At 40.8% G+C, this 12,230-nt stretch overlaps 1 protein-coding gene across 4 annotated transcripts in view; it reads right to left on the reverse strand.

Moving 5' to 3' along the window:
• Nucleotides 1–12,230, reverse strand: part of TULP4 (TUB like protein 4) — a 163,727-nt gene that overhangs the window by 12,289 nt on the left and 139,208 nt on the right. For all 4 annotated transcript variants that reach the window (XM_071434636.1, XM_071434615.1, XM_071434625.1 and 1 more), the window contains exons 8-13: nt 10,346–10,570; nt 7,890–8,124; nt 7,255–7,399; nt 6,246–6,390; nt 4,904–4,997; nt 3,422–3,565 (exon numbers count right to left, since the gene is read on the reverse strand). In XM_071434636.1, coding sequence (XP_071290737.1) covers nt 3,422–3,565; nt 4,904–4,997; nt 6,246–6,390; nt 7,255–7,399; nt 7,890–8,124; nt 10,346–10,570 — 988 coding nt within the window. The remainder of the gene's footprint in view (nt 1–3,421; nt 3,566–4,903; nt 4,998–6,245; nt 6,391–7,254; nt 7,400–7,889; nt 8,125–10,345; nt 10,571–12,230) is intronic.

A 12,230-nucleotide genomic window follows, 5' to 3' on the forward strand; every position in this document is an offset into this window, starting at 1 on the left:
AAACCTCCCCTGCCGTGGCCAGGCCTGGGCCAGGGGCTGCCCCAGTCACAGAGAGGCCTGTCAAACTGTTTGCTACCTGTAGGGACTCTGCTGCTACCTGTTCCCAAACCGGTGGATCAGACCGCAGTGGAAACACGTCTCCAGCCTGCCTCCCGTGACTCCCATCGCACAAGAGCTACTTGTACCAACTGGTGACCAGCTTTAAAGCCACTTCTTGGGAGTGACACTTCAGAGGTCAAGCTGGGAGCATGCTTTCAGCCTACACTAGGATCCCCATGGGCTATCATGATATCACTTAGCATTCAGTCATCATCAGGTTTTAACTGCTTCTGCTCAAATCAGTAAAAGTTTTGCTAAATCAGGACTCACTAGTTTTCAGGGAGGGACTTTCGATAGTAAATACAACAAATCAACAAACAACTGAACAAAGCAAACAAGCAAATAAACAAAAGAAGTGGAGGCTAAGAAAGTTGAAGACCTGCACTGAAGACACTGTATAATATCTAGTATAAGGTTCCTAGACTCACTGAGCTGGGGAGAACTGGAGAACACAGACAATCGTGGGCAAAAGCTGAGTATAGTGGGTGACAAACCTACCAGCCATGCAAAAGCAAGGAAGCTGAAACAGAGAGAGGGGAATATGATAGAATGAAATGCAGACAAAACTTATAATAAGTTGTCAGATTTGTAAGGAGAAAATGTGAGGAAATAGATGGGAAGCCGAGAAGATTCAGGAAGTGGATACTGTAGTCAGGGCAACTGCAGCATTAATGTTTGGACAGGTTGCAATCAGAAATGTATAAAGAAGCATATGAGGAAAAATTTCACACATGTGGTGGCATTGAAAAAGGGAAAATGTGGCAAGAAGAAATTCTCATGATTTTGAGCAGAAGAGTGAAGAGTGATCAATTGTTTGCAGTTCCTTTTGCAAAAAGTGATTGATTCCAATAGGAACTACCACTGAAAAGCTGGAGCAAGAAAATGAAGACACTGGATCCAAGTAGAGATGCAGTAGTCAAAAAGGAACAAAACAGAATAAAGAGGGAAAACAGTAAATACTATATTAGAACTTCCAAGAATATTGCAAGTTCTTTATTTTTTATTAAACTTCCTGTAAAAAACCCCACAGAAAATGGTGAGTGAGTTGTATCAGTAAGTTTGTGGAAGGAAAAGAGACCAAGGATCTAGTGTCATATCCAATTTTTATCCAGTTCTATATCCATATTTAAGTGTGCCAAATTCTGTGGAGACCTCTGATTTGCAAGACCAGATCATGTAAGAGATCCATTAGTCAGGACCCCTCCAAACACTGCCCAGTTCCTAATTAATTTCTAACTAAAATTCAGGTAATCTACCTATGCCCTATGATTACATTTTCGGTAACACCAGGCTTTTACCAGCATCAGTCATGAACGTGGGAGGGATGATGTACAGACAGCACTGTGGCTGGACTGGCAAATACTTATGGTAGTTCAGTTCATTCCTTTAGAGGAAGACCAAGAGCCAAACTAAATTGACCCCAAGGCAGTTCTGTGGTTCTGTGCTTGGCTAGCAGGCCATGCTTTCACCCTGATGCCTGCAGGCTTAGCAATTTAGCTGCCAGAGCCTGAGGTTTAATTGTTAGCTTGGCTTGAGCAGCCCCAAATGTTGCTGTCATTTTACCTTATCCAACAAAATACCATTTGTTGTGGGTGTTGCTTATTACTCCTGAGTGTTTAAATCCAACGTTTTCTTCATTTCTCCAATGGTTTTTAATTGATTAGTTTGCATACTTTGTAAGTGAAATCAATTCACTGTGCATTTGTCTTGCCAAATCTTTACTGACCACATTAAAAAACACCTGTCCCAAGTGTATCTCACTATGAACATTACACTGCCCAAGAGCAGCTTTCTACCATGTTTTTTTAAATCTATTAGGTAATCATTATTTACCCTGCACTACTTTTTCCTTTAGTAGATGGTACTCTCTTCCTTTATGTGCAGGCTTTAGAAAGGATATCCCCCAAAACATTTTTGAAGATTTAAGTGGCCACCATTTACTAAGTCAAAAATACATTTTCAGAAGAAACTAGAAAAAATGAACAAGAGGAAGGCTGTTAGAAGGACAGGGTAGTATAATTCTTATATAGCCTTTTCAAAGAGCTGTTACAAGAGTCTCTAATAATTTTCTCTCTGTTTATGTACCTGCAATTATAAGCACCATTTCATCTCTTAGTGCAGATTCAACCCAATTTTCAGGAAGAGATGTGAAAACTTTGTATTAACTTCTTTCTTTTCTATTTAGTTTTTATATTACTTTCTGACAGTTTGGACTGTGTTTCATAATAGCGAATGTTGGGTGCTTCCTATTAATAATACATATATGGTCACCAATGTCTCCACTATTTTCTTCAGACACTACAGGTGAGTATCACGTAGACAGAAATTAAGCAGGACAAGTCCCCCAGATTGTGAAAAAAATGGGCTTAATTTGAAACATACAAGTATTTCTTTAGAAGTCCAGAGGACTATTCTGATGCTTGGGTCAGACAAAAGCTTTGCCACTGTCAGCAGTTGAAACCCTGGTCTGAAATAATGAGAACATTTCCATTTATTTCAGTAGATTTTAGCACTGTTCTTAATTGCTTTGCAGTGCTCACACTCCTTCCTTTTTAAAGGGTACTGGCATGACAGCCACTTCCATAGTTCCAAAAAACCTGTGACCGGGCAACAGGAATCCCTCAGTCATATGAAAATTCTGAAAATGTATTAATTTATCTTATTTTCTGTTTGTTAATTTTATTGGCATGACAACTTTGTTTTGATTGGAGGAGGTCTTGAGTACTTCCAGTCCTTTCCCCTCCCACATCACATCACCTGCACCCAAACCTTCCCTGCACTGCTTAAATCTTCACTTCAGTGAAGTGAAAAATTCTTCCTGATCCTGCTTTGTTTGTCGACTACTTTACTACTTCAGCCTCTTAGTAGTGATAAAAGCACAAATGAGCATTTATCACTTCTCAAAGGGTGGCTGAGTTTTATGGGAACCTGCTCTCCAACGCAAGCTCCTATCAGCTTTGATGCCATGAGGTCTCAAGAACAGCCTGTCTGGATTTCCAACAGATTACAATTCTGTCCTATCAAGATGCAGAATGCAAGGCTTCAGTCTGTGGAGAATTCCTAGCAAAGTAAGATGAATTAGCAGACAACTAATTTCCCAATGAACTTGAAACTAAGGAGCTCTTTATGGATTATATTTTCCACACATCATAGAAAACAATGCCCATAATACATATTTAGCCTTATTCTAACTCAGTTCTACAGAACCCCATCAGACTAAAGGATTTTGATTTGTGTGTTTACCAGAGGGGACCATGACACAACCAACCTGACCTCCATCTAACTTAACCCATAACATGGCAGCCCTCCAGCTCCTTCTTACCTGGTAAATCATCTTCGTCTTCGCTGAAAACATTTGGATTAAAGACAGGCATGTTAATGTAGTCCATTGAAATCTTCCGCACTTCTGGGAGATATATTGTCATTTGCCTGGGCTGCAGATGGAGCAGACTGGTTTTATATATTACTAGAGAAAGAACATAAGAAACCAAAAAGTTCGTTACACAGATAGCATGTAAAGCTAAGGAAGAAGCAATTCAAAGCAGACAGAAGGGCTATGAATATTGTTATGTACTGTACACATGTTCATGGGCGAGCCATTATTTGTCAAATCACTATCTAACACTTTGCATAAATGGGATAGAAAAGACTGGTGCTTTCAGCTATTTCTCTTTAAATGGAAGCAACATCTCTGTAATTAAATAATTAATTACTTCATCTTGTATTCACATCTATTTTTATGGAAGGAAAAGACTTTTTTCCATTCTACTTTTGAAACTTTTCACCACAGGATTCTACCAATTTACAGGGGAAAACTGGAAAGCTCTCAGGAAGGAAATCTGCTGACGTTACCACATACAAAGAAATCCCACTTGGCTCAGGAAATCCCTGGGAGCCAAACCATTGGAGACTGGGAGAACATTTGAAAGAAGTATCACTATCCATTTACTCTACACTTAAATCCTTCCCTATCTGCCACCAGCAGTGAGAGAATTAGAATGACCTGTGGTCATTCAACTGCTGATAGCAGTCCATATAGCCACAAAAGCGATCCACCTAATTCTGCATCCAGGGCACCTTTATGTACTCCTGACCCAACTACATAATGCAAAATGGGACAAAACAAGTGTTCTAAAGAGCTCATTAAACTGCTAGACTTGTGTTAATATTTCAGTTCAGAGCTCAGTTCTGCAGTGTGGTACCCTGTTTTTTACCCAGCCTTCTTCCTTCCCAACAGGACTATTGGGAAGAACTGGCCTCCCAGAAAAAGGCTGATAATAGACAACTGCTGCTTTTAATGATGGCTACCAGATTACTGATGCTCCAGCAGGAGAACCATGTGATGAGGCTCTGCACTGACCTGAAGAATCTTGAGCATGAGGCCATAATAGCTTTTTCATATAACTTGTAGCTAAATAATTATAAAAATCTGACTTTTAAAAATACTTCTACGGCAATAACTTAAAACCTATTATTTCTATAGTCCTCTTGCAAAACCCTTTTTTTATTTGTGTGGGTTTTGTTCCAATAAACTGTAAAAATAGAGGTCTGGGCTCAAATGTTGATTTACTGTCTTATTACAAGTGAGATTTTTAGCATTTTATTGATAGCTCCTTATTGTATTTATAGATTTTAATCTTCTTTAGTTACAGTGAATTTAATAAAATCTAACTCCCACTGTCCACAGAAAGTAAGTGCTTTGTTAAGGAAGCCTTTTGATCAGTTACAAAAAAATCTCATGGTGTAAGTTTCTTGTTTGTTAGAAAGAAATTGACATGCAAAAAAACCAACAGTTTACTTTTACCTGCACCAAGGTTAGTTGGTAGGAAAGCAGCCAAACCCACAATTTTAAATTTGGTTCCCCAGATATTAGATGTGACCTGAGCAAGGTAGTTGTGCTGCAAAACAAAAACAAGATCATTTTTAGCCAATAAAATCTGTATCAAGCTCTAATAAAAAACTGCAGAGCAATCAAGCTATTGCAAGTGATAATGCAATTTCAGTCTATCTTGTTTTTATTGTATTGAAACAGCCTAAAGTGCCTATGTAGCAACAGTTTTATCCAGTCATTAAGAAGACTCATTCTGATATCTTAACACCATCAGAAATGATGTATGCATCAGCCACAGGGTGATTAGAGCTATTGAAGATCTGAGCAACACTTAGTGGAGAATGCCTGTTTAGTGAGAACAGGTCTGTTTTCTGGCACTTGCTGCTCCTGCCCAGCAGGACCATGGCTATTCTGTATTTCAGAGAGTGATACACCCTGCCCCTTGGTTCTATGCTCATGAATCACTTTATAGAACAATAAACAAGACAGAAATTAATTACTCATAACAACAAACATATATTCCCCTGGAGCTCCTACAGCAACTTCTCAAACCACTGTTGCCATGGTACACATATTTATGGGTCTGAAAGACCAACAGATTTTTCTCAAAGGCCAGGAGTTATGCTGCTAGTATAGGAGCAGGATCTAAGCCTCAGGTCTTCTGCTCTACTCAAAGGGCTTTTGGTCCTAGCTTCGTGTAACTGTTTAGAATTTTTCATAAAAAGGAAAAACAAGAGAGCAGAAAAAACCAAGCCAAACAAAAGAAAATTACAGTAACACAGGCTGTTATTAATGAAATATACAACCTAGACAGTTCTACAGCCTGCTAAGTTTCATTTACCCAGAGGACATGAATACCACAAAGAGCACAAAGTGGTAATTCCTTTCCTTCCTTCCAATTAAGACTGTTTCATGTTAATTATGAAACAGACCATGTGGTCCTCTGAAGCAAACATTTCCCCATCTCTGCAATCCCTAGCAAAGCAGAGAATCATGGTGGCATTAAGATGGGTCTGAAAAACTGATGTTTTCACATATACTTTCAAAAAGCCAACAACATCACCTAGAATAAAGCATCTCACATGGATTCACACTGACAAAAGTAACTGGTCCTGGTACTTGCCAAACACCACCTCATACTCTACTGGCACTTTCAAACATTAGTACTGAACTGGAAGATGCAATTCTCTAGTTCTATCTACTTATTGTAATATAATGCAAACTTTCATTGCTGATCATTTGATCTCTACCACAATATGCTGCCTCATGAAAAAAAATGCATTTGAATCAGGTATGGTAACAATGTGCACAATACCTGAGTAATATCTTCTAAAGGAAACTCTCTTCGTGTCAGGCTTGGAGAACCAATAGAGGGTTTCCTTATTGGTAACCTTGGTGATCTTGAGATCTCCTGTGCAGCTCGTGACATCTTTGGAGATTTGCGAGCTTCTATATTGATTCTGCAGGTAAAGCAATACTTGGAATCAACAATGGACAGGCTAAAATGCACAAAACTCATGTCTTTGAATGGAAAGATGTAAGAAGAAGACAACTGGTAGGATGTCCTCAAAGTGACTAATAAAGACTGTAGAGCCTACAGGATGGAGAATTATGGGTCAAATTTGAAGACCTGACACACTTGCAGTAACTCATGCTAGATGCTTTCTAATTAATCTAACAAAGCTTCCAGCAGCTCTGCCAGATACAATTTGTCTTTCACTAATCCCAAAAAGATGTAGAGATGAATGATCTCAGCTCTGCAGACTTTGAGCAAAGTCTCAAGAAATGAGAACATGACACCTCAGCTGACAGATTTTCACATTAGTATATACAGCAAACCAAGGCTCCAGAAATGTTGTCAGTGTTCCTACCCTAAGCCAAAAGTTATTTCTACCTCCCACTATACAAGGCAGAGTCAAGAATACCAGCTCAAGCACCTAAAGAGTTCACTGGCAGAAATGTAACAAACAACAGTAAAAAACAGTCTGTTGGAAGGACAAAATATATTCCATGGAGGCAAGAGAGAAAGAAAAGGAAAGGTGGGAGAGTTTATAAAATCTTTCTTTGAGACTGCCTGGGGAGAAATTGTGCTCTATTGTTTCCCATTACATTTTGTCCCAGAAATCTTCCCGTAAGTCCAGCTCTATGCCAATCTCTGAGATCACCCCAGAACTGCACATTGCAGAGGATCCCAATCTTACAGAGAATTCCTATGTGCCCAAAGGAGTTTACTTTTCATTTTACAAGGTGTCAAGAGAGAGAAGGAGAGGCAGGGAGGAAGAGGCCACTTGAGGAAAAAGAAGAACTATCCAAGAGGTTATTACCTGGGGAGTTTAGGTGATTTGCTAGCTCGACTGATTTTTGGAGATTTCTTTGCTGCCCAGTCATCGCTGAGTTCGATATCGCTGGAGTCAGAGCAGTTGCAGCTGTCAATCACAGTGGAAATCAAGCTGTTTCCATAGATTTCATCTATCAAGACAGGCCCCAGAAAATTTAGGTGCTGCTTCAGAAAACTGGTATAAATTATAACTCTCAGTCATCAGAAGCATAAACCCGATCCACAGGCAGCAGTTGAAATAAAACTTTGCAGAGGAAAATTAAATGTTCTCCACTCTGCCTTCCAACTCCAAATTTCCAATAGTTTGAACTCAAGTGAACATTATTCAGAGGGATGAATAGCATTCAACTGACTTTGAAATTGAGACTAAAGAATATTTTCTGCTAATTAGCAATCTATATTCCTTTACTCAGAATACAAGAAGTTCTCTTCTGTAAAACCGAAGGCAGCAGGGTATAATTTCAGAAGCTTCTAGGTCACGCTAAAGATTTTTTTCACATCAGAAAAAAATATCAGATGCCGCCATCCATGCTGCACGTATGTATTTTTTAAAACTCCTGAGGATTTAGCGTCCAAAGTGTTGCTAAATCATTTTTACACAGAGCAACAACTGAATTGTACCTGCTTTTCCGTCTGTTTTAGGATCCATGATGACAAACTCCGGCCGCAGCTTGCTGATCCGACGTCCTTTCAGGATGGGCACCAGCCCCCCAAGGTATTCCAAGTACAGTGTGTAACAGGGACCCCCGACCTCTGGGTCATCCTCCGTCCGCTTCATGGTGCAGTGCAGCCGCTCATTCCCAGCTGTTGGGTAGCTGACAAAATCTCTCATATTGTTTGGGTCTGGGATTGGAGGCTTCATTCAACAGCGGAAGGAAAGAGAAAGTTTTCCAATATTGGTTGGGGTTCTTTTCTGTGGTGACTTAATCCCAACACAACTAACTGAACTTGAACCCAGCTCTAATTTGGCAGGTGAAGATTAGTATAGGTTATTTCATGACTTATGCAGGACCCACATGCAAGATGGAATGGCTGTGTGTTATTTAGTTAGATCAAAAGCAGTTGTATACAGAAAATAAAAACTAAAACTAATTACATCAAAAAGGAAGGTTGAACCTGTGGGTCAGAGCACTGAATGAGACAACAAACCTGTCATCAAGTTCCAGCTCTTATCAGAAACTTCTTTTTGAACTTGAGTAATGTGGTCAAGTCAAGTATCAGAGTATCTTGTCTCCTGCAGGCCCTGGAAGTGCACCTGGACACTCAGATCCCATTCCTGGTTAGCACCGGTACATGCTATGCCACTATGCTTCAATGCTGTCAACTCTAGAAGAAGCTTGTACTTTTTATATCACTTCCAAGCACATGTCCCATCCTAGCTGAGGGCCTATTTGTGTCCCATGTAGAGAAATACAAACACAAAGCTTGGATTACTTTGCCCTGCTTGCCTGGACACTGTATTAATCCATGAAAAACTCAATCCTAAAACAGTAGGACTGCTTTTGTCTAGGACAATATAGCCTGTATGACACTAATACTATTAATGTGTGTAAGTCAACAGAGTTTCTTTCAAAATGAAAGCATAAGGAAAAAAAGGTAGGAAAAAAATAGGCTTCCTTAACCTGGCAAATGGATATAGGCTGAGGAGTGACCTGTAATGTGGTCTGCAAGCTGGAGGGGAAAGAGGAATATTTGCAGGGAAAAGGGTGCCTTGCCTAGCACTGAAGGCATGGCTGACAACATAGGTTCAGTGGGTGACTGGGATGAGCCAGGGTAAAGCATAAGTGCTGATGAGGCTCCAGAAACAGCCATGAAACAGGACAGGCATGTGGCTTCTGGAAACCCTGCTCCCACCTCTCAGCTACACAGCACCACGACTGCTTTGCATCGTTGCATCTCCACTAGGAGGTGACACAAGGACTGCTGGCAATGATGTGTCCCTGCACTGCCCTCTGACCCCCACCAGGGCTCCCAGCCAACTGCTGCCTTCATCCAACCCATCCCCTCCTCTTCCCTGCCTGCCCTGACAGCCAGGAATTGACACTGATGCTCTAGAGAAGAGTGCCTCTGGAACAACACGGGAAGCATCCTGGGGAGAACCTCGGATGGAAAGAACTAGAAAGAACTGGAGACTTCTGGCCTGGTAAATGCTCTGCATCTTTGGAGATCCAGGAGTTATGGTTACAGCAAGGCATTTATATTGTTCTTTGACAAATGAAATTATTTACAGTTGCACAAACTGCCCTGATTAGCAGAACCCAAATGGAACCATACTGAATTATTATTTTGTAGGCATCATTTTTTCTCATTTAAGCTGGGTCAGCCCCACTGATTTCAAATTAGTTGTTCTAGCTCTGCATTGTTTTAACGAGGACCTCTGGATGAAGAGGACTGGTGTAATACGTACACAAAAAAATCACAAAAATGTATGTTTGAATGCCAAGCATTTACCAGCTAATGCTCTGGTGTATAGGCTGAGATAAACAGCTTAGAAATCCCAAGATGTTCTGAGGGCCAAACTATGAAACAAACAGGTTGTGCAGAAACCATGAAACAAACAGGTTGTGCAGATGATTCTGCTGGTGGTACAGGAAAAGGTGTGATACCTGGCTCATTATTCCATAGCACTGTTGGAGCAGTAAGCTTAGCAGAACTCAGTGTTAGTAGAAATATTTGGGCAGCCCCAGGTCTTAAGCCTAACCTTCCTGGGACTATAAGCACTCCTGTGACGTGTAGAGGGGGTACACTTTTACCCCTGTGAATCCCTCCTGTAACCGTGACAGAGCATTATCACCAGCGCGAGCTTCTTCAGAAGTCTTTGTGAGTCACCAGCATATTTTACCCTTGTTACATACTTGGAAAGGCCATCTCCATGGAATAATGCAGATCAGCATGTGTGAGCTTCCTTTCAGATTTTTAATAGGAACCAAATGCATCAGTGGGGTCTTGAAGAGGATGTGAAAGCTTTTAAAATGATAAAATCTTATCATTTAGCCATTGCCACTTAGGAGCACCCTGGAGGGGGCAGATCTAGCAACACTTCCCTCTTCACAAGGCACCCATTTCTTTCTGTTTACCTTGATTGTTGGTATGAAGGCAGTGGTGAGGTACGAGCAGAGCCGAGGGGGTAGGGTCAGCTTGCTGATGTCCTTGTCATCCCGCAGGCAGCTGGCGATGGTCTGCTGGCACAGCAGCTGCAGGCTGGAGACCCTGTGCTCCACTCTGACCACGTACAGCGCGGGCCCAGAGGCCATCAGCAGGCGGGAATCCCTGTGACCCCAACAGATGGAGATGATGGGACGCTGCATGAAGAGCAAAAGGATACAACTTCAAAAGATTTTGTGCAAAAGAGCTTTTTCCAAGATGGCTGTGCAAGAAGTGATCGCATGAATTCACACCGATCACATTACCCTAAAGTCTTCCAGAAACTTCAAGTGCCCACCACTGCCCCTAGAAGTAGAATATGAACAACTCAAATTGTAGGAAAGACATTCTGTGCTGTTCTTGTGAGCCACCAAAGGCCTCCTGAAGATAAAGGAAAGCCCCATATCTCCTTTGAGGAAGACACCAAGGTTGTCACTATGGAGATGTGATAAAGGAGAGATAGTTAAGAGATACAGACTCTAGCTGGCTCACAGAATGACATGGCTCCTTGGTCACCCACTGAGAACTTTGTTTCTTTCCTATAACTAATGGGCAGAGAATGTGTATGCTAAGTGAATGTAAGTATCTTGGAAAAGAATAAAAGCAACATGTTGCTCTAATAAATCTCTCTTGCACCCTTCTGATGGAGTCGTGGTACTTTGTACTGTGTCGTGCTCTATAATGACATCAAATCATCAAAAACAGCAGCTGATGTTTATTCTGTGCTTTTTACTCAGGATGCTTAAACTCTTCACACAAGGAATCAGCTACCAAATTAAGTACCTAGATAAGTTTAAGTGACTTTAAAGACACGGGGTGTTGAGAAGTAGGATCTTTTGATGGCCTATGCAAATGATTTATTCAGTCATCTAATCAGTCTTCACCCATTGGTAACAGCTCGTATTTTACATCTGAACAGTTAAATGATATGCCTGGAGACACTTAAAAAACAAGTGGACAAAACCCAACCAGCTTTCTTGTTTTGTGCCAAGTCTTCTGCTGTAGTGTCTCTTTTGAACTATTCCCGGAGGAACTGAACTGTGGAAGAGCACCAGGAATGCAACAGAGAATGGCCTTTTGTCTTTTACTTGTCTACACTCAGAAATGTCCAAATCATGACAGTAAAACCAGAAGGAGTCAGGGCCAACTGATACGAAATGTCACAATAACAGATTAACGATGAACAAACACTGCTGCTTAGAACATTTATTTCCTGCCTGCAAGGAGCTCCCTAAACTTTACTTCTAAATCCCATACTTTTTTGTAAAGTACCAGTCCGTTGTGACCTCCTCCAGCCTTATCATCATTACTTTTGCCCTTAAGTGTTATTTGCATCCACCTGTCATCTCTTGCTTTCTGTGTTACAAAGCTCCTGTATTTGCTTATATACACACACCCTGTGGTATTTCAATCCCATCTGCTACCTCTGTGCAAATAAACAACACAAAGTAAAGATGAAGCTCTAACTCCATGAAGAATGCTATACAGCAGGTTGTCATCAACTACAAAAGATTTACTCCTTTCTGTGAAGGTCTTCCTTGTTTTCACCATCTGTGACACTCAGAAGTTTAAGCAAACATGTTTTCATCTAAATAATGAACTGTATTTATTGAAAAGTCAGGGTATATTTGGAATATCTGTTCACAAGACACATCAAACAAGAAGACAGGGTCAAGACAGCAGCAATAAGAGCTTTTATTCACTCCTCTATTAGCAGGATGGTCCCAGGTAGCAGGGTTAGATCAACCTGGTCTGGGGAAAAAGCCTCCCTTCCATTTACAAATTCAAGATGCTTAAAGGCAAGAAACTGGGAAAAGA

This window comes from Agelaius tricolor, unplaced genomic scaffold, assembly GCF_023055355.1.
Source record: "Agelaius tricolor isolate 1412-34295 unplaced genomic scaffold, bAgeTri1.0.p SCAF_1, whole genome shotgun sequence".
Classification (NCBI taxonomy): domain Eukaryota; kingdom Metazoa; phylum Chordata; class Aves; order Passeriformes; family Icteridae; genus Agelaius; species Agelaius tricolor.